At 35.7% G+C, this 27,419-nt stretch overlaps 1 protein-coding gene across 9 annotated transcripts in view; it reads left to right on the forward strand.

Moving 5' to 3' along the window:
• LOC120423636 (fat-like cadherin-related tumor suppressor homolog) overlaps nucleotides 1-27,419 on the forward strand; it is an 861,295-nt gene that overhangs the window by 696,304 nt on the left and 137,572 nt on the right. For all 9 annotated transcript variants that reach the window (XM_052708242.1, XM_052708241.1, XM_052708240.1 and 6 more), the window contains 4 exons: nucleotides 10,569-10,675; nucleotides 12,526-12,733; nucleotides 16,437-16,498; nucleotides 24,939-25,094. In XM_052708242.1, the coding sequence (XP_052564202.1) occupies nucleotides 10,569-10,675; nucleotides 12,526-12,733; nucleotides 16,437-16,498; nucleotides 24,939-25,094 (533 nt within the window). The remainder of the gene's footprint in view (nucleotides 1-10,568; nucleotides 10,676-12,525; nucleotides 12,734-16,436; nucleotides 16,499-24,938; nucleotides 25,095-27,419) is intronic.

Genomic DNA, 27,419 nt, shown 5'->3' on the forward strand with positions numbered 1-27,419 from the left:
AAGCGACCGAAATCCTCCTTCTTGTCCTTCTCCTCCTTAAAGGACGCACAGGACCATCATCGGAGCCGATTCTAATAATGATAATACATTATCCCCACATTATCTGCAACCCACGTGTGAGTGTGCCGCCGAGTGCGTTGCAACCCGAAAGGAAAACATTTGTGTTTGTGTACGATATGGCAAGAAATTGATCACACAAACACAATGGAATCTCTCGGTCGCCCTTTGTTGGGGGAGCTTTTCCGAGAGCTTCTGCTTGTAAGCGCACCAAGTTGTCCCTCTGGGGTTGTTGTTGGGTTGGGCTCCGGTCAATCCGGGCCAGAATTAATGGACCTGGTCTTGATTCGCGCGATACCATAAATCACACCAACAGGCACCGCACTCGCACTTGGACGGACAAATGGACTGAGCCGGACTTTGACACTTTGATGGAAGCAGGGGAAGCGGAAATGGTTGAAGACTTTGAGAACGGTTTTTTTAAAAGCATTTCATTTTTTCAGGACTGCAAACTTCAAAGTTTTTCGAGATACCAAGCATATTAAGCATATTATGCAATCTTCTAACTTTCTCAAGCTTCCAAGTTTCTCTATTTTACAAGTTAAAGCTTCCAAGTTGTTCAATTTTGCAAGCTTACCGAGCTTTCAAACTTCAAGCAAGCTTTTAAGCTTCATGTTTACAATTTTCAAGCAATTAAAGCAGGGGTGACCAAAGTATGGCCCGCGAGGTGATATTTTGTGGCCCGCGGGCCCATTTTGAATGATCATGTAAAATGGCCCGTTGACCACTTGTAAAGTTATTTTTTACTTTTTCAAAGTTAAGGTTTATTTTAAACTTTTATATGCTAATCTTTTTTATTTTTTGTTAATAAAACAAAACTTATGATTTATTAATATTTTGATCCCCTTTTTAGGATACAAAAAATTTGTTCATAATATTTTATAATTAAAACAATGTCACAGGTTTCAATGTGAGTGAAACTAGTAAATATCGTCAAAACTTTCATCAAACATTTTTAGAAAAATTAAAAAAAATTAAAGTTTGACTTAGGTAGAATTTTGTAATATTTGCCAACCCAAGTAACATTTTTTCCAGGAGTTCTACAAGAGCTCTTCAAGATAGCTACAGCATAGCAGTTTGGACCGCGGTAGGATAAAATTCTCTTCAAAACTTCTTCAGGAGTTTGGAAGAGTACTTGAAGAGAGTTTTATCCTACCGCGGTCCAAACTGCTATGCTGTAGCTATCTTGAAGAGCTCTTGTAGAACTCCTGTAAAAAAATGTTACTTGGGAAAATATAAGTTTTCTTTATTAATTTGCAAGTCATAATAACCCTTTTATGAACTGACTCTAAAACAAACATAGCACTTCCTTTGGGGTTTGAACTCATTACAGTTACCCAAGTAACATTTTTTTCTAGGAGTTCTACAAGAGCTCTTCAAGATAGCTACAGCATAGCAGTTTGTACCGCGGTAGGATAAAATTCTCTTCAAAACTTCTTCAGGAGTTTGGAAGAGTACTTGAAGAGAGTTTTATCCTACCGCGGTCCAAATTGCTATGCTGTAGCTATCTTGAAGAGCTCTTGTAGAACTCCTGGAAAAAAATGTTACTTGGGTTAGATAACGTATCTGATTGACTACCAACTGATTCAGGCAGACAAGTTGTGGAAATCTGAGGATCAAGTTTGTTGCAAATATTTTTCAAAGCTTTCGTCGATGAAAATCAACCCACCCTTCTATAATATTTAAAAAGTTGGCTCGGAACAAGGAGCAAAAATATATTTCCTAAAAACTTAAAAAAAAATTAAATTTAGGTGCAATCAGCTGAAATTAATTAAATATGCATTCCTTTGCATTTAGAATCATTTGAACATGTTTAGGTTTATGAAAAATAATTTAAATTTAAGTTTATTTTCGTTGAAATATATAAATGAATTTTTGTTAAATGTTTTTTTTGTCGAATCTTTTTTTTTTTTTTGAAAATAATGATTGCAGTTTAACCATACGGAAGCTTACATTTTTTTCATTGAAATGTTGAAATTCTGACTCTCAACGATTTTTCATAAGCCACACTAAACTTATAGATAAAATAACGCCTTTAGATAAATTGTTCAACATGCTATGTCACCATTTTCGAAATATAAAAACAAAACTTTTTTTTGAAAACACAAGTACATTCAGCTAAAAACTTTTTTTCAAATACCTATAACAATAAAATCAACAATACCGATAGAAAACCGTTAGTTTGTATTTTCTATTATTTTGAATTGACATTTTTTTAAATAACAATAATTAAATATTTTAAATCAAAATAACGTAACTTAATTTTTTTAATAACCTTTTTTGTAAATTTGGCCCGCAACCTCATTTGAGCTTCAAATTTGGCCCGGCCTCCAAAAACTTTGAGCACCCCTGAATTAAAGCTTCTCAAGCAACTAGGGATGCGGCTATCCGGATATCCGAATATCCGGATAATGATCCGTGCGGATAATCGTTATCCGGATCACCGGATATCCGGATAATTATACGCACTATCCGTACTATCCGGATATTTTCAACAAAATTTAATAGTTGTAGAAATTTTGAATGATTTTGGTGTTAAAAAAGACATGTTTTTCAATAATTTCCAGCCTGAACATGTGATACGCTGGAAATTTGGTGACAGAGACTTTAATGTGAAATTGGACGCCTGATTTGATGGCGTACTCAAAATTCCGAACGTACTTTTCATCGAAAAACACACAAAAAAAGTTTTAAAAACCCTGCCGTTTTTTGTTACTTGACTGTAAAAAAATGGGGACATGTGGTTTTATGGGAAATTTAATGTAATTTAAGGTCATTTTTAATTTTTAGATTTTGTGTGTTTTGCCTTCCTCACTGAGGTAAGGCTATAATCCTGCTCGAAAAATGAACTTTTGAAAAACAGCTCGTAGACCTATATTCATGTATACCTATCAACTCAGAATCGAAAACTGAACAAATGTCTGTGTGTGTGTGTGTGTGTGTATGTGTGTGCGTATTCCCCTTGGTGCTCAAAATTCTTGCCAAGTTTTCTCGGCACTGGCTGATGCGATTTGAGTCAAATAAGTTGCATTCGATCCGGTTTGGTGCCCCATACTGCACTATTGAATTGTTTGAAGATCCGATTAGTGGTTCAAAAGTTACGTATAAAAAAGTGTCAGAGTTGCGAATCGGATCTCACATAAATGCATGTAAACTACATCCAGACCCATCACCCGACCCATCGTTGGTTAGGTTATCAAAAGACCTTTCCAACGAGTCCAAAACATTGAAGTTCTGGCAACCCCTGTTCTGGAAGCCGGATCTCACTTAAATGTATGTAAACTATGTCCGGAACCATCATCCAGCCCATCGTTGGATAGGCCATCAAAAGACCTTTCCAATGAGTCCAAAACATTGAAGATCTGGCAGCCCTGTCTCAAGTTATTACCACTTAAGTGATATTTATGTACTTTTTTGATGCCGGATCTCACTTAAATGTATGTAAACTATGTCCGGATCCATCTTCCGACCGATCGTTGGTTAGGTAATCAAAAGACCTTTCTAATGAGTTCAATACATTGAAGATCTGGCAATCCTGTCTCAAGTTATGACCACTTAAGTGATATTTATGTACTTTATTGATGCCGGATCTCACTTAAATGTATGTAAACTATGTCCGGATCCATCATACAGCCCATCTTTGGATAGGTAATCGAAAAACCTTTCTAATGAGTCCAATACATTGAAGATCTGGCAACCCTGTCTCAAGTTATGACCACTTAAGTGATATTTATGTACTTTTTGATGCCGGATCTCACTTAAATGCATGTAAACTATGTCCGGATCCATCATCCAACCCAACGTTGGATAGGTCATCAAAAGACCTTTCCAATGAGTCCAAAACATTGAAGATCTGGCAGCCCTGTCTCAAGTTATTACTACTTAAGTGATATTTATGTACTTTTTTGATGCCGGACCTCACTTAAATGCATGTAAACTATGTCCGGATCCATCATCCAACCCAACGTTGGATAGGTAATCGAAAGATCTTTCCAATGAGTCCAAAACATTGAAGATCTGGCAGCCCTGTCTCAAGTTATTACCACTTAAGTGATATTTATGTACTTTTTTGAAGCCGGATCTCACTTAAATGTATGTAAACTATGTCCGGATCCATCATTCGGCCCATCGTTGGATAGGTAATTGAAAGACCTTTCCAATGAGTCAAAAACACTGAAGATCTGACAACGCTCAGTCTCAAGTTATGACCGCTTAAGTGATATTTGTGTATTTTTTTATTGAGAAACAAGCCTTAGCTGACAAATTTCGTTCTGCCTTTTTTCGTTTGTTGACGTTTTTGACTTTTTTGCTTATTCAGCCTCCTGTGATCAAAACTTAATTTAAACCTTTCCCATACAATTTGCAAATTTTCCGGAATCGGTTGTAACTTTTTGGCACTCACGAACTTACCATACGAACCCAACGCAAGAAAGAGCACCTCGATCGGACGTTCCGTGTTGAATTGATTCTCGTTCGAAAAAAACCTTCGAAATTTTGTATATATATAAAAGAAAGATAGAATTTGTTTCCAAACCCATCATATCACCAAATGTTGGTAAAAAGTGAGGAAGGCAACAATCACATAGGTGGATTAAGTTAGTTTTTTTTTCTAACTTTGTTGGGTTATTTTTTAAGAGTTTAAGAACAGACAATTTCAAAAAAATAAATGATATGTAAACATAAAGGTTTTGCTTAAAATCATCACAAGTTATCGAGATTTTACGAAAAAAAAGTTACTTATCGCGTTTCTCTTTGTTTCGTCATCTTTGAACCACCATTACACAGCAGAAACAACCCTTATTGTAAAACAAAAAATATATATGCAACTATTTTGGGAAAAGAATACCGCAAAATTTGAGGCCGATTCCTTCACTTGAGAGTTTTACCATGCTATTTACCACAGGGAATTGTTGTAATGTAAATATATAACCGCAAATATATGTATATTTTTTTTTTCAACAATACATTTACGTTGCTAAGCCGAATTTTGTAAAATGTACAATGAATAATTTGTTAGCTTGTTTTTTTTTCCAAACAAATAAAATAAGATGTAAATCCAATTCTGGTTTTTTGATTTATCATGCTGGTAATGATCAAAGGAGCTGATTTGGACGAAAAAGGAAATAATATTGCAGAATTTTGGAAAATTCGCAACTTTTTGTACAGGAAAATTATTTAAACTTTTCTGAGACAGTAAAAAAATTTTTTTTCCAAAAAAGCTTGAAAAAATAATAATATGGAAAAACAAAATTTTGGTGCTATTTTTGAAACTGACAAATGAGATGAATAATTTTCCATGATGTAAGATATTAACGGCATATTTAGGGAACTCGAAACTGATGTTTTGATGAAATAACAACAAAAACATTTTAATTTCAGCGATTTTTGATACTTTTATGAAATTTTAGCTTAAATATAATGAATAAAAACATAAAATTTTTACCAATAGAAGATTTGAAAAACAGTTTCTCTGACTCGGAACAGTTCCCCCAACAAGCTCCATTGTGAATCAGCGAGGTTCATTTAAGTTTTATAATAATAACCTTTAGATTAGCTGTGCGTTAATGAATTTACATTTTTGTACATATTTGGAAAAATAAAATGAATTCAAACATCTTTTTAGGCGTGGTGCGAGGTATTTTATAAGACCCTTGCCTTATTATTGGTCTAAACCCAGCACCCCCTGGCCATATAGCGATTTTTTCTCAATTTTTTTTTTGATTAGATGAAAAAACTATCCGGATAGCGGATAATTACGGATAACTATCCAGATATCCGTGGATCCGGATATTATCCGGATCATCTATCCAGATTCGGATATCCGAATATCCGGACAAGCAACAAGCCTTTGAAGCTTCCAATTTTTCTTTCAAGTATTCATGCTTCCAAGTTTCCATAACATTTAAGCTTATCAATCTTTCAAGTTTTCCAGTGGCTTTATGTTTACATTTTAGTTGAAAGCTTGAAAGATGATCAAGCTTTTAAAGCTCCCAATGTTCTCACGCTTTCAATCTTCAAAGCTTCTCAAGCTGTCATGCTTTTTCATGCTTCTAAGCTGTTCTCTTCTCAGACTTCAACGATTTAAAATTTCTAATCTTAATGATTTCTTAATCGTTTTTCCAGGTTTCAAAACCACCTCCCAAGCTTCTCAAGCATCTAAGCTTTTCAAGCTTTCAATTTTCTAAACTTTTCTCAAGCTGTTTGATTTTCAAGATTTCAAGTTTCTCAAGCTTCCAAGTTTCCGAATCATTTAAGGTGCTAGAGGGTGTCTTTCACTTTTGGGGCAATGACTGTCAATGATGGTTCTGAATTCAGGGTCCAGAAATAGTAAATTGAAATGAAAAAAACTATTTTAATCCACCTTTGTGGTTGATGCCTTCCTCACTTTTTACCAACATTGGGTAATTGGGTTGGACACATATTTCAGCTATTTTTTTAGATCCAGAAAAATAAGTACACAGATATAACTTAAGTGGTCATAACTCGAGACAGGGTTGCCAGATTATCAATGTTGTGGACTCGTTGGAAAGGGTTTTCGATTACCTAACCAACGATGGGTAGGATGATGGATCCGGACATCGTTTGCATACATTTAATTGCTTTTTACGCGTTGCTAGCTTTCAATCTTTAATTGATCGCTTTATCGCTCACGATTTTAATCATTTTAGAGTATCATGTATTTTCTTGCTTCTTAACATTTCTCAAGCAGTTAATGGTTTAAAGGGAGCGTTCTTTTAATACGTAACGCAATTAGGGGGAGGAGGGGTTGGAGGCCATATTGCGCGCGATACCAAATTTTAAAAAATTGTATGGAAATTTTATTTACGAGGGGGAAGGGGGTCTAAAAATCCGTTCTTTTTTGCGTTAAGTAATCAAAGAACACTCCCAAATCTTTCCAGCGAAAAAAACTTCTGAGCTTTTCTCATGATGCTCAAGCTTTTCAAGTTGTCAATCTTCTAAGCTGTTCTCAAGCTGTTTGCTTAGATGATCCCAAGATTGTTATGTTTACACTTTTGTCAAGCTTTTAAAGCTTCGCCAGGTTTCAAGCTTCAAGCTGTATAAAAAGTCATGTCCCGGTTTTGCACGTCTTGGTTTTGCACTGCCCCGGTTTTGATTCGTTCAGCTGCCTCGGTTAAGCACGGCTCAGTGCTTACTGAAGCACAGAGCTTATTGGATTTTGGCTGGGAGACATTGGCTATAATCGTATGAAAAATCATACTAACAAAAAAAAAATTATAGTGTTTTGGAATCGATATGATGTCAGCTACCGATTGCACTCATAAAAACATGATTTTTTTTACAAGAATATGTATTTTTCCTGTATTTTGAAAATGCAATGTTTCTCAAAAAAATACTCAAAATAATTGTTATTGCGAAATGGGGATAATCGAAATTTTTCATACATTTCGAATGTATTTTTTTTTAACGATAAAAATTCACAAAACTACGATTTTTTGAAAAAAAAAACTCAAAATTTTAGTTTTTACAATATGGGTATCAAACGATCGCGATTTTTTATACAATTCTAAAAATGTTACATAAATTTTTGAAAATACTCAAATACTCAAACCAGGAATTTTTGCAATAAAAACTCAAAATTTAAATTTTTCACCAAAAAGGTATCAAATGATCGGAATCTTTTTAAGACATTTCGAATGTAAAAACACAATTTTTTGAAAATACAAAAGAAAAATGCAGAACTAAGTATTTTCGAAAAAGTACTCTAAGTTTCACTTTTGTTTCAATATGGTTTAGTGATTTTTTTTTCGAAAATAAGTTGTTTTGTGAATTTTCTTTGCACTTTTGTACTTTCAAGTTTCTCCAGTGTTTACAATTTCAGTCTTTCTAGGGCGTCTAATTTTCCCGGATTTAGAATTTCCTGAGAAACGGGAAAAATATTTTTTAAATCCCGGGATTTTTTTAAAACTGTCATGAAATCAACATTTTCATTTAATGTATTATGTTTTTCAAGCTTTCAATCATAGAATTTGATCAATACTGTTAATTGGTGATAATATATACTTCAATTTGAACAAGAACAGCAGTTTTTAGATAATTTAAAAAAAATATTACAAATTGATATTCCTAACCTTTGTTGTGCTTTGAATTTTTAATGAATCATTATTTTAATTTAAAAAAAATGTGCAATGCGATTCAAATTATTTCATATTAATAATTTAAAACAATCTTGATTTTTGAATTTAAAATTCAAATTATATTAATGCTTTAACATGGAATGACTACAAATGCTAAAAAAAAATCATTGAAATTGCAAAAAAAAATCAAGAAAAGAAATCAAATAAAATGATACGATCCAATGTGAAATTTTAGAAATGTTTAGAACTTCATGATTTATATAAAACATATTTTCAAATTATTTTTGAGTCACTAGCGACAACTGAGGGAAATCGAGACTGTAGTCTGAATAGGTACAGGTTATTTTAGAGCAATACATTTGAAAATCGGTGTATTAATTGTTTTAATTACGTTAAAAAGTAATGTAAAAAATGAAAAAAAAAAGACCAAAAATCATAAACAGTTGTCTTGATTTGTTGCTATTGTTCTAATATGCTTCAGGTGCCGATGCTTGATGAAAAATAAATTAATATGATTTTTTCAAGTCTAAAATCATTATTAAACGTAAATGTTTAAAAAAAAAATAAAATTTAATGGATAATATTTAAAGCGTTGGGAATTTTTCTGATCCGTGAAATTTAATTTTAATTAATTTCCCTTATAAGCAATATGAATTTGCTTATGCTTCAAAATTCTTATCGATTACTCAGTATCAATCAATTCCCACAACCAAATCTGAGTTTCCAGACAAAAAAATGTTTTTTTTTTACAAAAAAAAATATTTAAAAATATCCCAGGATTCGGAAATTCCCGGTTTAGGGAAAATCCAAGGATTTTTGTCCCGGGAACTCCCGGGATGGACGCACTAAGTCTTACCAAACATAACTATTTGAAATTCCATCTTTTGTCATAAAATTTTCAAGTTGCTAAAAATCTAAGCTTCTACAAGGTTTCTAAGCTGCACTAATCTGTATGCATTCAAACTTCAAAACTTGGTAACCTATTGTACTTTCCTGACATCCAATCTAGTGCATTTTAAAGTTCTTTTAGTTTCTATATTTCTCAGTCTTTCATTGTTATCAGTTTCGCAAGCATTTAAGACCCATAATATTCTAAATCTTTCAAGTTTTGTTCAAGTTAAAAAAATACTGCTTTACAATCTTCCAAAAGTATTAGAATATCAAGCTTCAAATGAATCGGATTAGAGGTTTCAAGTTCTAATCTTCAAAAAAAAATCCCATTTGTTCTCACATACTTTGAATTTTGATGTTTCCAAAATTTGAAAAATAATTTTAATTTTTTTTAAACCTTAAGGCTCTTATACTATAATGCTTTCAGAATTGGATGTTTTCAAATTTGAAATCTGTCAAGCTTCAGAGATTTCTACTTAAAGTTTAAAATTTTAAATGAATTCTAAATTGAAATGTACCCTAGCTTTAAAAGTTGGAAACGTCAGACAATACAAGCTGAAAATTTTCCAAAGTATTAAAATCTCATTTTAGTGCTTTCTAATGTTGATGCTTGCAAACTCGAAAGCTTGCAAGCATTGGATCCGTCAGATCAAAAAAGTTTCTAACGTGTTGAGCTTTCAAATTCAAAATCATCTTTAACTTGTAAATCACAATTCAACAATATCATTTTTTTACTAAACCAGACTTAAAACACATGTTTATTCTAAAAATTCATTGTTTTTATTGTTTGTTGGTGGAAAAATCCAGAACGTACCAATCCAAAGCTCCCAACCGGGTATCATTCACGTAATCCCCCGTAAGCCCTGCGGGCACCCACCAGGTAGGTTGGCATCAATCAATGCCACACTATCCTCGCGTCATCCTGGGATTAAAAAAAAAACCCTGATCCCGCCTGACTGCCTGACATTTGGGATAGTGTTGCAGCAGCTCGCTGCGGAAATATTCACGCGAAACCTTAAATCCCGCTTTTGCCACGTGGGGATCGTCAATGCACACTCCCAACCATCAGTGGCGGGACCTCACAGGGACGAGATAAATTTTGTGGAATTTTCCAAACCAAATCCGGTCCCTGCCACAGCAGGAGGTTCCTCCCAGAGGGGGGCACTCAATTGAAAATGCAACAAATCAATTTTCAGTAACTCCCCATTGTGAGCCAAAGTTTACAAAAAGTTTTATGGTAAAGTGAACATAAAATTTTAAAATATTGATTTGTTCAATTATTCAAAAATAGGATTTTTAGAAAGCTTTAAAGTAAAATTTGACCTTAGGTAAAAATGGAGACCTGCGTCCAGAATTAATGCAGTTTGTCTGTTTTGATTTATTTTGAAGTTATTCAAAAATAACTTTGTCCCACTATCTGTCAATACTGTCAAAGCCACAGTTGTTCCATTCCCAGCATGACTTTATTTTTGTTGTAAAATCTGATAAAAATGCTCATCCCACCTTTTTTTCTCTCTTTTCCAGGAACCATCCGCACCCTGGCCACGCTCGATCTGGAATCCAAACCGAGCTACTGGCTGACGGTGTGCGCCCAGGACCAGGCCGTCGTTCCGCTGCACTCGTGTGTTCAGGTGAGTTGTCGTCGTGACTGACATTCCTTGGATTGTGTGTCTAACCCTCCCTTCGGATGATGGAATCCCCTTTATGAACAAATGTGAGAAAATGTTGAGGATTCAAGGTGATTACGACGGCGATAATATTGAATTTCAATTTATTTTGACTCATTTCATTGAAAAGTGATGGAAATTCTCTCGAATTTGAAGACTTCAATTTCCACAATCTTAGATAAGACTACGCCCTCAACAAATTTGTAACAACACAGATTTGCGACGACAATTGAAAGCGATTGTAACCATGTCGGTGACACGGTCCATGACAGACGGAAGGACATCCGACGAGGACGACATGGCTGCCAATGCCAATATAATGCATGTCATGGTCAAAGACATCGGTTAAGCTGGTCCAAGTTTTCAAATCTTCTGCAATTCAGAAGATTTCGTATTACCTGAAACTAGATTCTTCTAGATCAAAGACCGAAAAGCAATCTGATTTGGAATGTAACAGGCATTTGCCTGTAACTTTGCTCAGTTAAGCCGATCGATTCCCGATCTTCGACAAGTTGCTCTTGAGACCAGCAGAATGCTCTTTTTGAAAAACCCAAAGTGATTTGAACCAGTCTACCCTTCAATCCACAAAGTTGATTGTCTAGAATAATGGAAAACTATGGCGCGTCTCAACGCGTCGACCGGAATCGATTTTCTCGGTGGAATTCCATTAGGGGCTGATTGAACGTACCGGGAGACATTGACATTGATGAAGGACAGCACCCGGCTGATATGACGAGAATTTGCGGACATCCTCGGGATTGTGTGGAATTGCCAAAGCAAACCATTCAAATCAATGTGATTAAGGCTTGCGGGTTTCCTTGATTCGTCAAAGCTAATCTATGTAACAATTTAAGATCGATTGTCTTTGTTACAATGTTGAGAAATCGTTAGCGTCGTGCAATCTTGAATAAGTGAAAATGTTGCAAAAATTTTATTAAGTTTGGACATTTTTGAAATTTTGGTCAATTAAGGCAATCATGATCGTTAAAAGGATAATATTATTGGAACAGAGGCAGCCTTTACAATTGTGACAATTGAAACAACTGAGACAACTAAGACAGCTGAAACAATTGTGACAATTGAGACAACTGAGACAACTGAGACAACTCAGACAACTCAGACAATTGAGACAATTGAGAAAACTTAGACTTTGAGACAACTGAGACAACTGAGGCAACTGAGACAATTGAGACACTGAGACAACTTAGACAATTGGAGCAACTTAGACAATTTAGACAACTTAGACAATTGCTACAACTGAGACAGCTGAGACAATTGTGACAATTGAGACAGTTGTGACAATTGAGACAATTGCGACAACTGAGACAACTGAGACAACTTAGACAATTAGGACAACTGAGACAACTGAGACAACTGAGACAACTGATACAACTAAGACAACTCAGACAAGTGAGACAACTGAGACAACTGAAATAACTTAGACAATTAAGTCAACTGAGACAACTGAGACAACTGGGATAACTTAGACAATTGAGACAACTGAGACAACATAGACAATTGAGACAACTGAGGCAACTTTGACAATTGAGACAAATGAGACAACTGAGACAACGGAGATAAGTGAGACAATTGTGACAATTGAGACAGCCGAAACAACTAAAACCATTCAGGAAGTTGAAACAGTTGGACAATTAATATAATTCAAAAAACTCATAATAAAACAGAGACAAATTCGCTTTGCGCACCAGCCACAAGTCATAACGCTATCTTCACCGTTCATCATCTTGCCAGCCAATTAAAATCAAATTTATTTTTCTCTTAACCCCCCCGGTTTTCCTTCCCCCTCTCCACAGGTATTCATCCAGGTGCAGAACGAGAACGACAACGTGCCGCTGACGGAGGAGGCCGTCTACTATCCGTCCGTGCCCGAGAGCAGCCCCAACGGCGTCAAGGTGCTCCAGCTGATCGCCGAGGATCGCGACATCGATCCGCTGCAGCAAATCTCGTACCGCATCACCTCGGGCAATCCGGAGGGATTCTTCGCCATCAACAGCACTAGCGGTAAGTTATAATTAAGTTTTTCCTAACGGAGATTTTCTTCGGCGACCGAAAACAGGAGGAAAAAGGGAAAAACTAGAGGGGGCAAATGCATTTAAAATTCAATTATTTTCCAATAAAAGTCAACAGAACAATAAGCCATAAATATTGATCGGGTCTCCACGGTGAGCTTTCTTCGAGAACGAGTTCGAACAACGATGCCAACCTTCCGGACAGGCCATCAACTAACAATGCATATTGACCCGTTTTCGCCAAAAGGCTTCTTTCCTCTGACGAGCTCTGATTCTTGGGTGGTTCCAGTGGGAATCACATAGCAATCTGAAACATCGAATTAGAATAAACAAATTTGATGTAAATAGATCCAAATTTAAAAACCTTGGGCAATTGAAAACAATTCAAAAATAAAATAATTTTGCGAAGATAAAGAAACAAAAACAAAAAACAAAAAACAAAAAACAAAAAAACAAAAAACAAAAAACAAAAAACAAAAAACAAAAAACAAAAAACAAAAAACAAAAAACAAAAAACAAAAAACAAAAAACAAAAAACAAAAAACAAAAAACAAAAAACAAAAAACAAAAAACAAAAAACAAAAAACAAAAAACAAAAAACAAAAAACAAAAAACAAAAAACAAAAAACAAAAAACAAAAAACAAAAAACAAAAAACAAAAAACAAAAAACAAAAAACAAAAAACAAAAAACAAAAAACAAAAAACAAAAAACAAAAAACAAAAAACAAAAAACAAAAAACAAAAAACAAAAAACAAAAAACAAAAAACAAAAAACAAAAAACAAAAAACAAAAAACAAAAAACAAAAAACAAAAAACAAAAAACAAAAAACAAAAAACAAAAAACAAAAAACAAAAAACAAAAAACAAAAAACAAAAAACAAAAAACAAAAAACAAAAAACAAAAAACAAAAAACAAAAAACAAAAAACAAAAAACAAAGAAGTTGAAAGTTGAAAGTTGAAAGTTGAAAGTTGAAAGTTGAATGTTGAAAGTTGAAAGTTGAAAGTTGAAAGATGAAAGTTGAAAGTTGAAAGTTGAAAGTTGAAAGTTGAAAGTTGAAAGTTGAAAGTTGAAAGTTGAAAGTTGAATGTTGAAAGTTGAAAGTTGAAAGTTGAAAGTTGAAAGTTGAAAGTTGAAAGTTGAAAGTTGAAAGTTGAAAGTTGAAAGTTTAAAGTTGAAAGTTGAAAGTTGAAAGTTGAATGTTGAAAGTTGAAAGTTGAAAGTTTAAAGTTGAAAGTTGAAAGTTGAAAGTTGAAAGTTGAAAGTTGAAAGTTGAAAGTTGAAACTTGAAACTTGAAAGTTGAAACTTGAAACTTGAAACTTGAAACTTGAAAGTTGAAAGTTGAAACTTGAAACTTGAAACTTGAAACTTGAAACTTATTTTTTTTTATTTTCAAAACCCTACTTTTTAACACTTTTGCCATTTTCTCTGGAACTCGGCACCCTTTTGGAATCCTTAAGCCAACGACAAGAACCTGCCACACACACACAAAACCACCCACACACCAGCTCTCTCTCTCTCTCTCTCTCTCCGCCCCCAACAATAGCACAACTCAAGTGCAGCTTGCTTGCAACAACGCACAGAAGATTGATTGGCTGCAAAACCGTTCAACGTGGCCGTCCGCCGTGGCCGACCGGGCCTCCGAAGGCAAAGTGGGAAAATAGTTTTCTTTTCCGAACTTCACCCTTCTTCCCTTCCTGGAGGGAATGCCATTAACCCTCTTCTGTACAAGAAATTTTTATTTAAAAATTTTACATTTTTTCTGTTAAAAATCTTTTTTTTTTGTTTTTTTTTTTCCTATTTTTTTACATTCACCAAAATTCAATAATTTTTCAATTAAACTTGTTCGATAAAATTTTAAGCAAAAAAGTTAGGTTAAGGAGGGTTTAGGGGGCCCAGATAACCTTCCGCAAAGTATCGACAACGAGACAGAAATGGCCTCGAGTGGTACTTTATTGGCCTGGGTCGAGGGGGAATCGGGTACGGACGAGGACGGTTGAGTAGTTCCCCACTCAACGAGGAGGTCTGCTGCTCGCCGACATTTGAGCCACTTTTCCTTCCGTTTTCCGTGGTGGAAAGTGGAAAAGCCTACCTTCATGTTCGGGACAGAAACCGCCGCAGGCAAAATCGAGGTCATTTGGCCCAGAGAGATAGCAGGGGAAAATGAGCGCTTCCTCAATTGCTGGGTGGTCAATCGAAGTTGTAGTTGGCTAATGTGATTCCGGGAAATGTTAGCTGACTGTGACGGCAATAGCCACAGGAAACGAAATTGAAACCAATTGGAAACGTTCAATTGAAATCTCATTGGGTTTCTACGTAACAATGAAAAAGGCAAGCAGGATTTAAAAATGCAAAATTCCATTAACTACCGACAGGTTAAGCACTGCACTGAAATCAATAGGTTGCGAGATTCCTGGAAGGTACACAGCCAACGATTAGGCTATCTCTAGAAAAACACATCGTTCACATGGTCTTGATTGAAAACAGAATTTTCCCAGAACTTAATCAACAACAGTGATTTTAAAAATTCAACCTGATCCATATTGACGTTTGACTCTTGGTCTTGGTGGTTATTTTGAAATTGATGAATTGAAGAATTGAAGAATTGAAGAATTGAAGAATTGAAGAATTGAAGAATTGAAGAATTGAAGAATTGAAGAATTGAAGAATTGAAGAATTGAAGAATTGAAGAATTGAAGAATTGAAGAATTGAAGAATTGAAGAATTGAAGAATTGAAGAATTGAAGAATTGAAGAATTGAAGAATTGAAGAATTGAAGAATTGAAGAATTGAAGAATTGAAGAATTGAAGAATTGAAGAATTGAAGAATTGAAGAATTGAAGAATTGAAGAATTGAAGAATTGAAGAATTGAAGAATTGAAGAATTGAAGAATTGAAGAATTGAAGAATTGAAGAATTGAAGAATTGAAGAATTGAAGAATTGAAGAATTGAAGAATTGAAGAATTGAAGAATTGAAGAATTGAAGAATTGAAGAATTGAAGAATTGAAGAATTGGAGAATTGAAGAATTGAAGAATTGAAGAATTGAAGAATTGAAGAATTGAAGAATTGAAGAATTGAAGAATTGAAGAATTGGAGAATTGAAGAATTGAAGAATTGAAGAATTGAAGAATTGAAGAATTGAAGAATTGAAGAATTGAAGAATTGAAGAATTGAAGAATTGAAGAATTGAAGAATTGAAGAGTTGAAGAATTGAAGAATTGAAGAATTGAAGAATTGAAGAATTGAAGAATTGAAGAATTGAAGAATTGAAGAATTGAAGAATTGAAGAATTGAAGAATTGAAGAATTGAAGAATTGAAGAATTGAAGAATTGAAGAATTGAAGAATTTAAGAATTGAAGAATTGAAGAATTGAAGAATTGAAGAATTTAAGAATTGAAGAATTGAAGAATTGAAAAATGGAAGAATTGAAGAATTGAAGAATTGAAAAATGGAAGAATTGAAAAATGGAAGAATTGAAAAATTGATGATTTGAAGAATTTGTAAAATGAAGATATCTAGACTTGAACTAGCTTGACCCAATAACCTACACTTTATTGATTTTCCCATCCAGTGAAAACTCACAGTTCACAAGTCACAAACAATTATCAACGCACAGCGTTTCTTTTTTGACGACCACGACAATGTGTCATTAACGAAGGAATTCTCTTTTTCCTCTTTTTTATTTCCAGGTTTAATTACCACTACGGCAAGAAAACTCGACCGGGAAAACCAATCCGAGCATATTTTGGAGGTGAGTAGAACTCTCAACACTGATTACAGTTATTAGCTTTTGTTGGCTCGCGGGGGTAATCAACTTTGAGTGCACAGATTGAGATCGAAACGGCTTTTGAAAGTGACTGTTGGGGGAAAATTTCCTTTTTTTCTACTCCATTCTGAACGAATAGCTTGTTAAGGTTTCACAATTTTCCTTTTTCCTCCATGATCCATGAAAAGAGTACATCATCGTTTGCGTTTCTTTTTCGCTCCAGACTTTTGCTCAGAGACCATCATCCTCTATTCAGCCATTATGATTATGGTAATGATCCTGTTCGGATTCTGCCGCTACTTGTACATCTTGGCTGCACTTACACACCCAGTTACACCCATCCGCCCACACATAACGCCGGGAAAGCCTCCTTTTCTCCGGAAGGGAAGGAGGAGGAAAAAAAATTGTGCGAGCAAAGTTCAAAGTTGCTGCCGATTGTGATGCCATCTCGTTTGGGAAGTTTTCCAACCGAGCACGAGGTGTGGGGGTGCTTGTTAGCAAAGTCAAATTTTGGATGGCACTTCCTACACTTTTGGTGCACACGAACAGTTCCACACACCTACGCAAAAACACACAGAGACACATTTTTGGACATAATAGCACACACTCACGTCCATACTCGTGATTTTCAAAGCACATACTAACTAGTAGTTAGTGGGAGAAATGCGAGTTCAGATGTAATTTTTCACGATTTTTGATTGGCGAAATCATATTTTTCAATATCAACATTAAATCTGTTTTCAGGGCATCAAAATAAACATTTTCAACTGCTGAAGAAAACAAACTTAAAGACAATTGATCATCGATACTCTCCATACATACCAGTCTAAATATTTTGAAAAATTCAAAGTACACGTCTTTCTGCACTACAAATTCAAAGTCGTGAGAATCGTTCCCTCGAAATTTGTTGAGGGCTCAAAGCCAAAATCGATAGAATAATGCTACCAACTCACAAGTTGTTATACATTAATTGATACAATAAATCTCCAACAAGTGTCATAAGTCGACTTCTGACCTCCCCATAGCTACCAAGCTTTGGTGGCCGAGGCAGTTAAGGCATTGGTTTAGTTTATCGAAGGTCTCTCGTTCGATTCTCGTTGTCGACACTTTTGTTTTTTTTTTTGTTTTGACGGATGAACTTTTTTTTTGAAAATGAACCTCGAGGGAATAATTCTTTCGCCCAACTCGAGCTATGTTCTCTGTGTCCGTGAATGCTACCACTGTTCTCTCGACTCCAGGCTGTTATTCTCATGGACAACGCTGCCCAGTTTTGGGCTGGTGATGATTCCCCTCGAGTTGAGCCTGCGCAAAAATATTGTTGGTCATAGTAATTGATTTGTTTCGTCCGGGACCGTGGTGTAGGGTAGGCGTGGTTGTCTCTCACCCAGTCGGCTTGGGTTCGATCCCAGACGGTCCCGGTGGCATTTTTCGAGACGAGATTTATCTGACTATGCCTTCCGTCGGACGGGGAAGTAAATGTTGGCCCCGGTCAAACCTAGAGGGTTAGGTCGTTAGCTCAATCCAGGTGTAGAAGTCGTCTCCCTGGGTCCTGCCTCGGTGGAGTCGCTGGTAGGCAGTTGGACTCACAATCCAAAGGTCGTCAGTTTGAATCTCGGGGTGGATGGAAGCTCAGGTGTAAAAAGAGGTTTGCAATTGCCTCAACAATCAAGCCTTCGAACACTTAGTTTCGAGTAAGAATCTCGCAATCGAGAACGCCAAGGTAATGTTGTAGAACGAATAATTTGAACAATAATTTGATTTCAAAAACAATTGGAAAAAAGCTATCAAATAAAAAAAAATAAAAGATAAATTCTAAATTTAAAAATTTAAAAAAGTGGACAACATTGTACATACGTTTTAAATAAAGATCTTTGTTGAAAAGATCCTCTTATGATCCTTTTTGGAATCTTTGTGTGTACCCTTTCAAAAATAAAATCAAAATTATTTATTGCCATCAACAAAATATTAAAATGATTCGTTTAACAAGTAAAATTATCAAAATAATAATTCAATGAGCTTACTCAATTATAACTCTCCGTACTCATTTTTTTTTTACTTTCAATCACTCTCATTACTTTTAATTAAACAATATTTAACGAGTTATCGAATAGTCAGCTTAATTCCAAAGGAATTAATAATTATTTAACAGTCTGAGGCCTTGTTGGAAACCCTTGGCCTTTCAAGTGGATTTGGTCCAATTTGTGCCAGAGAGTAAAAAACGGATTATTGACATCTAAAACATATAAAAAATAGATTTTTGAAAATGGTAATTGGTTTAAAATCAGATACAGATTATTTTGAAGTTTTTAAATGGCTTTTTTGTATGGACAGCTGCCATAATTGTATGAAAAGTTGTATGAAAAGTAAAAAAATCATCCGAATTAATAGGTACAGTTTGCTATTATGAGCATTAGTTCTTTGGGCAAAGAAAGATGTTTGAAATGTGTAATTTTAGTTCAGAATGATTTTTTATAACTATGCCACGCTGTAGAGCAACTCTACGATATCGGTCTTTTTTCTTCAATTTTAATTTTTGTATTTTTTAATCCGTCTGAAACTTTTTTGGTGCCTTCGGTATGCCCAAAGAAGCCATTTTGCATCATTAGTTTGTCCATATAATTTTCTATACAAATTTGGCAGCTGTCCATACAAATATGATTTATGAAAATTCAAAAATCTGTATCTTTTGAAGAAATTTTTTGATCGATTTGGTGTCTTCGGCAAAGTTGTAGGTATGGATATGGACTACACTGGAAAAAAATGATACACGATAAAAAAAATTAAAACTTGATTTGCAAAAAAACAGTATTTTTATTTTTTTATTTTTTGATGTGTTTTAGAGTACAAAAAATGCCAACTTTAAAGAAATTTCCAGGTTATGCAAAACATTTTTGACCGAGTTTTTCGAATTAAAACTGATTTTTATTTCAAAAAATCGAAATATTGATCGCGAAAATTTTTCAACTTCATTTTTCGATGTAAAATCAAATTTGCTATCAAAAAGTACTGCAGTGAAATTTTCATAAAGTGCACTGTTTTCAAGTTAAATCCATTTTTGGTGACTTTTTGAAAAAGTCAAAGTTTTTCATTTTTTTAAATAAGTGCACATGTTTGCCCACTTCTGAAAAAATATTTTTGAAAAGCTGAGAAAATTCTCTATATTTTGCTTTTTTGAACTTTGTTGAAACGACCCTTAGCTGCTGAGATATTGCCATGCAGAGGTTTAAAAACATGACAATTGATGTTTTCAAAGTCTTACCCAAACAACCCACCATTTTCTAATGTCGATATCTCAGCAACTAATGGTCCAATTTTCAATGTTAAAATATGAAACATTCGTGAAATTTTCCGATCTTTTGGAAAACAATATTTTCAAAATTTTCAAATCCAGACTAACGTTTTAAAAGGACATAATATTGAAAGTTTGGCCTTTTGAAATGTTGGTCTTGATTCAAAAAAATGTTTTTTTTTTTCGAAAAGATCGGAAAATTTCACGAATGTTTCATATTTTAACATTGAAAATTGGACCATTAGTTGCTGAGATATCGACATTAGAAAATGGTGGGTTGTTTGGGTGAGACTTTGAAAACATCAATTGTCATGTTTTTAAACCTCTGCATGGCAATATCTCAGCAGCTAAGGGTCGTTTCAACAAAGTTCAAAAAAGCAAAATATAGAGAATTTTCTCAGCTTTTCAAAAATATTTTTTCAGAAGTGGGCAAACATGTGCACTTATTTAAAAAAATGAAAAACTTTGACTTTTTCAAAAAGTCACCAAAAATGGATTTAACTTGAAAACGGTGCACTATATGAAAAATTCACTAAAGTACTTTTTGATTGCAAATTTGATTTTACATCGAAAAATGAAGTTGAAACATTTTTGCGACCAATATTTCGATTTTTTTTTAATCAGTATTAATTCCAAAATTTATAACTCGGTCAAAGATTTTTTGCCCATTCTGAACATTTCTGAAAAGTTGGCATTGGATGTCCTCTAAAACATATCAAAACATAAAATAAAATAAAATTAGTGTTTTTTTTTTGCAAATCAAGTTTTAGTGACAAAAAGTTAAATAAAAAATCATCAAATTTTTTTTTACCGTGTATCATTTTTTTCCAATGTAGTCCGTATCCATACCTACAACTTTGCTAAAGACACCAAATCGATCAAAAAATTCCTTCAAAAGATACAGATTTTTGAATTTTCATACATCATTTTTGTATGGACAGCTGCCAAATTTGTATGGAAAATTATATGGAAAAACTAATGATGCAAAATGGCTTCTTTGAGCATACCAAAGGCACCAATAAAGTTTCAGACGGATTAAAAAATACAAAAAACATCGAATGACCGAAATCTTAGAGAACTGGTCTGTATGCAAAAAAAAGTTAACAAAATGTATTTCGCATGTTTTACCTCTTTTCTGAGAAGTAGACATATCGCCAAAAAACATTTCAATAAAGCTGGAACCTAATTATGCGATTTACTTCTCAAAAGTGCGCATCCAAGCGTTGGCATCGAACGTTTCCGTAATCCCGACACTTTTAAGTTGAATTCGGTGGGAGTAATTTGTACGCTTTCAAGTTTCCACTTGATTTTTTTTTTCTTTTGAAAGGAGTTTACTTCGCCCTAATGATAAACTTAATGGATGATGAATATCTGATGAGGCGGCGAAAGCAATCGCAGCATTTTTCCGGAAGGAAAATTTCATTTTCCTTTGATCTGCTGATTAATGGAGTGAGGAAAATTTGGGGTTGGTTTTTTTTTTGTTGCTCTTGATATGTTTAAAAACAAAAAGGTTGATTTTTCAACTGCTTTTTTTAATGAACGAAACAATAAAACGATTGCACTGCCATCGATTACGGCGTCATTAAGCGAGCGCTGGCACCAAACAATGCAAACGTTCAAACAAACACGGTGAAATTAAAATAAAAAAAAGCGAGCATGCACTTCACGATCAATTAAGTCCCATCAATTCCGGTGGGATGTGCTCCCGTCCCGTGATGGTGGCTACCCACGTGTAATGGATCCGCCGGAAAGGGGGTAGGGGGAGGGCGATGATTTGCGGTTTTTCGCATCCCATTTTTGCCCCAAATTGATATCATTCGTTCTTTTTTTCCGGATTTTATTTTCCATGTGTAACAATCATTGTAGATTCCGGGCATTGTTTCCGCGTGGATCGCAAGCGGATTTTTATTTACCAAGTTACACAATTTGCGCAAGTACACGTGTGCGATTTGCACGCTACAATCAACAGCTCAAATGAACTGGACGCGATTGATGTGGACATTGACTAAAGTTTTGGGTCATTGTTGACTTTTTTTCAGTACGCGATTTTTCTGGAAACAATTTATTTATTGAACGTGTTTAATCCCACCTTTTTCTGCATTATCAACCCGATATAATGAAAGCATTTTGAATATTTTCGAGTTCTGGAATGCCAACAATAGGTGACAGAAAAAAATTCCATCGTTTCCCGTAATTTCTCTGAAAATTAAAATTAACTGACATCCATCCTTCACACGTGCCAAAAATTACTCCAAAAACTAACTTAATCCACCTATGCGGTTGGAGCCTTCCTCACTCATTACCAAAAATGGCTGATTTGATGGGGTTGTACACAAATTTCATCTATTTTTTAGATCCGGAATAAAAAAGTACATAAAAATTACTTAAGTGACCATATCTCGAGACAGGGTTGCCAAATCTTCAATGTTTTGGACTCGTTGGAAAGGTCTTTTGATAACCTAACCAACGATGGGTCGGATGATGGATCCGGACATAGTTTACATACATTTAAGTGAGATCCGGCTTCCAAAAAGTACATAAATATCACTTAAATGGCCATATCTCGAGACAGGGTTGCCAGATCTTCAATGTTTTGGACTCGTTGGAAAGGTCTTTTGACAACCTATCCAACGATGGGTCGGATGATGGATCCGGACATAGTTTACATACATTTAAGTGAGATCCGGCTACAAAAAAATACATAAATATCACTTAAGTGACCATAGCTCGAGACAGGATTGCCAGATCTTCAATGTTTTGGACTCGTTGGAAAGGTCTTTTGATAACCTATCCAACGATGGGTCGGATGATGGATCCGGACATAGTTTACATACATTTACGTGAGATCCGGCTTCCAAAAAGTACATAAATATCACTTAAATGGCCATATCTCGAGACAGGGTTGCCAGATCTTCAATGTTTTGGACTCGTTGGAAAGGTCTTTTGATAACCTATCCAACGATGCGTCGGATGATGGATCCGGACATAGTTTACATGCATTTAAGTGAGATCCGGCTTCCAAAAAGTACATAAATATCACTTAAATGGCCATATCTCGAGACAGGGTTGCCAGATCTTCAATGTTTTGGGCTCGTTGGAAAGGTCTTTTAATAACCTAACCAACGATGGGTCGGATGGTGGAGCCGGACATAGTTTACATACATTTAAGTGAGATCCGGCTTCCAAAAAGTACATAAATATCACTTAAATGGCCATATCTCGAGACAGGGTTGCCAGATCTTCAATGTTTTGGACTCGTTGGAAAGGTCTTTTGATAACCTATCCAACGATGGGTCGGATGGTGGATCCGGACATAGTTTACATACATTTAAGTGAGATCCGGCTACAAAAAAAATACATAAATATCACTTAAGTGACCATATCTCGAGACAGGATTGCCAGATCTTCAATGTTTTGGACTCGTTGGAAAGGTCTTTTGATAACCTAACCAACGATGGGTCGGATGATGGATCCGGACATAGTTTACATACATTTAAGTGAGATCCGGCTTCCAAAAAGTACATAAATATCACTTAAATGGCCATATCTCGAGACAGGGTTGCCAGATCTTCAATGTTTTGGACTCGTTGGAAAGGTCTTTTGACAACCTATCCAACGATGGGTCGGATGATGGATCCGGACATAGTTTACATACATTTAAGTGAGATCCGGCTACAAAAAAATACATAAATATCACTTAAGTGACCATAGCTCGAGACAGGATTGCCAGATCTTCAATGTTTTGGACTCGTTGGAAAGGTCTTTTGATAACCTATCCAACGATGGGTCGGATGATGGATCCGGACATAGTTTACATACATTTACGTGAGATCCGGCTTCCAAAAAGTACATAAATATCACTTAAATGGCCATATCTCGAGACAGGGTTGCCAGATCTTCAATGTTTTGGACTCGTTGGAAAGGTCTTTTGATAACCTATCCAACGATGCGTCGGATGATGGATCCGGACATAGTTTACATGCATTTAAGTGAGATCCGGCTTCCAAAAAGTACATAAATATCACTTAAATGGCCATATCTCGAGACAGGGTTGCCAGATCTTCAATGTTTTGGGCTCGTTGGAAAGGTCTTTTAATAACCTAACCAACGATGGGTCGGATGGTGGATCCGGACATAGTTTACATACATTTAAGTAAGATCCGGCTTCCAAAAAGTACATAAATATCACTTAAAAGGCCATATCTCAAGACAGGGTTGCCAGATCTTCAATGTTTTGGACTCGTTGGAAAGGTCTTTTGATAACCTATCCAACGATGGGTCGGATGGTGGATCCGGACATAGTTTACATGCATTTAAGTGTGATCCGGCTTCCAAAAAGTACATAAATATCACTTAAATGGCCATATCTCGAGACAGGGTTGCCAGATCTTCAATGTTTTGGACTTTTTGGAGAGATCTTTTGATAACCTATCCAACGATGGGTCGGATGATGGATCCGGACATAGTTTACATGCATTTAAGTGAGATCCGGCTTCCAAAAAGTACATCAATATCACTTAAGTGGCCATATCTAGAGACAGGGTTGCCAGATCTTCAATGTTTTGGACTCGTTGGAAAAGTCTTTTGATAACCTAGCCAACGATGGGTCGGATGATGGACCCGGACATAATTTACATACATTTAAGTGAGATCCGGATATATGTGAAAACACATTTTTTTATATAACTTTTGAACTACTTATCGAAACTTCAATCTGTATAAAACTCGATCTATGGGACCCTAAACCAAGTCGAATGCAACAAGTTCGGGTCAAATCGGTTCAGCCAGTGCCGAGAAACATGAGCTAGTTTGTTGGTCACATACATACATACACACACACATACACACAGACATTTGTTCAGTTTTCGATTCTGAGTCGATATGTATACATGAAGGTGGGTCTACGACGTTTTTATACAAAGTTCATTTTTAGAGCAGGATTATAGCCTTACCTCAGTGAGGAAGGCAAAAAGGTACCGAAAAACTCATTTCAATTGTTGTCATCATCTTTCAAAGCAACGCGACTGTCAGCGAGCCAACTTTTTCCTAGAATTTCCCAGCCCAAAAAACTGACACCGTTAGGGTAAAGTGTCCTATTTTGAACCAGTAATGATTTCCAATTAATTTTGCTTGCAGGTCCTCGTGATGGACAACGGCGCCCCGCAGCTCTCGTCGACGACCCGCGTCGTCGTGCAGGTCGAGGACGTCAACGACCACACGCCCGAGTTCGACCAGAAGCTGTACAAGGTGCAAATTCCGGCCAACGCCAAAATCGACCAGGTCCTGTTCCAGGTGAGTGTCGCGCCGTGTCGCCACAAGCGGCCATTATTTTCAATTTGCTCTGAATGTGTTTTAGACGATGTACTCTCTCTCTCTGTTATGCTTGTACTTGCTCGAAACATACATTTTATGGTTCACATTCACCCCCCTCCGAAATCCTGTTCGCTCCCCTGTGGCGCCTGATGGATCATTTTCCACATCGTAATCTGATTATCATTTAACGAGTTATTAAATTTAGCGTGCATCATAAAGTTCACCGTTTCTCGCAGGGGGGTGGGGAGGCAAATTTCGCAGTTCATGAAACGCCCCGAAATTTTGACTTTTCGTCCTAGTCCCCCCAGATTCATATCACATTACCCACGTGGGAGCTCACGTGGGCCTCCATGAAAACCTTTTGATAGAAGCGCCTGAAAGGTTTAAGCCCGAGGCTCATCAATCTTGCACAAATCACTCACGTCATCTTGCATGGCACGTGTACTTGCTCACATTTGCTATCTCTCTCACCTGTGACGACGAGTGAAATTAATTTCACCACAGCCCACGCACAGGTGCTAATTCGTCATGTCTCGATCCCAAAGGATTTTCATTTAGCAATTTTAATGTTTTCTTGTACGTCTGGTAGAAATTGTAAGGTTATGTTCGTCCCCACATTTCATGTAGCAAAAGTCGTATTTTGAGCACGTTTTTCAAGAATAAATTCATCCACACACAACCACATTCATTCATACACCGTAAAACCAAAAATCGCACACACATGCACACGATTTTTCTCATTAAAATCTCATTTAGAAGGAAAACAATGATATTGCAATCTCACAGGAAAGTCGTGCACGTGCGCTAGAGGGGGCGACCTCTACCGGCAAGCTGGCTCGTTCTGTTTTGTGATCTGGTTTCACAATGTTACATGCCATCATTTGTGGGAATTTATGAGAAACTGTGTGCAAGGAAGCACACGGTGTAGAATTTATTATGCTTTCCTAATGAGTTTCTGAACATTCAATCAGCAAAACAATGCAAAATGACTCTCACAGAATTAGCTACAAATCGATACTAAAAATATCACATTGCGAATTGTTCTTCAAAGTATGCCCAATCCCCACGGATTTTCACCTAGAAAAAAACAAATCAAACTCCTGCCCTTCTGCAAATTAAATTAACCTTTGATCGCGGGATTGATTCATGTGCCGCTAGGGGCATGCCACTGCTTTTGCACATAAAACTTTCATTGTTGAACTGAAAGTAATTAAAATTCCAGTGAATAGCAGATAAAATCGCACCGCGCGAGAATCTACATACCAGCAGCAGCACAGCTGGGCGGGAGGGGCTTTACGAGCTGACATAGATAATTGATCTCTGCTCCAATAACCTTTCCAGTATGTTCTGGCATCAATCTCTCTCTCTCATGTACAGTGTTGTATGAACTTAGCAGTAGTGACACCCGCGCGACGCAACGTACCTCTGCTCGATTGCATCATCGTGCAACGCAACGCTGCGTGAAGAGTGGTGCACAGTGAAAAATCGTGTAAATTTTGAAGGTTGAATATTACTTCTTTTATGGTGTAATTTAACCTTAATTTTAACTGAAAAAGTTACAATACTCCAGTAAAGTGGTAAAAAATCTCACATTGTCAGAGGTAAAATTAAACATTTTCATGATTTTTTTCACTTTGTGTCAGCAAGTTGTGCAACTAGGATCTATACGGTATCGGGTTACAGTGCTCTGATGTTGGCTCGTTTTAAGGGTCAAACCGTGGTCAACTGATGGCCACTTGTGTAACGGTAGCTGTGTAGAATTTGTATAAATTGCTTAGTTTTAAAGTGCTTCGAAACGACTGAATTTATATAACTTAAAGTAAACAGTTGCCACTTTTTAGAAAATTCAGGACTTAAACAGCACTTCGGGGCCATGAATGTCACTCGCTAATCAGCCAAATTATGGTTGTTTTAAAATTCGAATATCTTTTTTCTTCCAAAATAGATTTACAAATTATGTAGATGTTTATAAAGGTATAAATTATTTCTACAAATCTGTTAAAAAAATATTTTTTTCAGGCCAATCCATCTATAAGGCCAGGTAATAACCTTAATTTTTCGTGAGATTTTTTTTCGATATTTTATTTATGTTCATTTTAATAAAAATGAAACTTTGTTGAACATTCCGTATTTCAAAAAATGCCGCTTTGCTGGCTGGCCATTCAGTTTGGGCATGTGAATATTTTGAAAATCCTTCCTATTCCTAATCAATTTGGTGTTATCCACACGGAGAAAAAAGAGTTCCCAAAATCGTGAACAAGCGTTCATGAAAATGGGAACCACGAACAAAGTGTTCAAATTTCA

The sequence above is a fragment of the Culex pipiens genome, chromosome 2, assembly GCF_016801865.2.
Source record: "Culex pipiens pallens isolate TS chromosome 2, TS_CPP_V2, whole genome shotgun sequence".
In the NCBI taxonomy this organism is placed as follows: domain Eukaryota; kingdom Metazoa; phylum Arthropoda; class Insecta; order Diptera; family Culicidae; genus Culex; species Culex pipiens.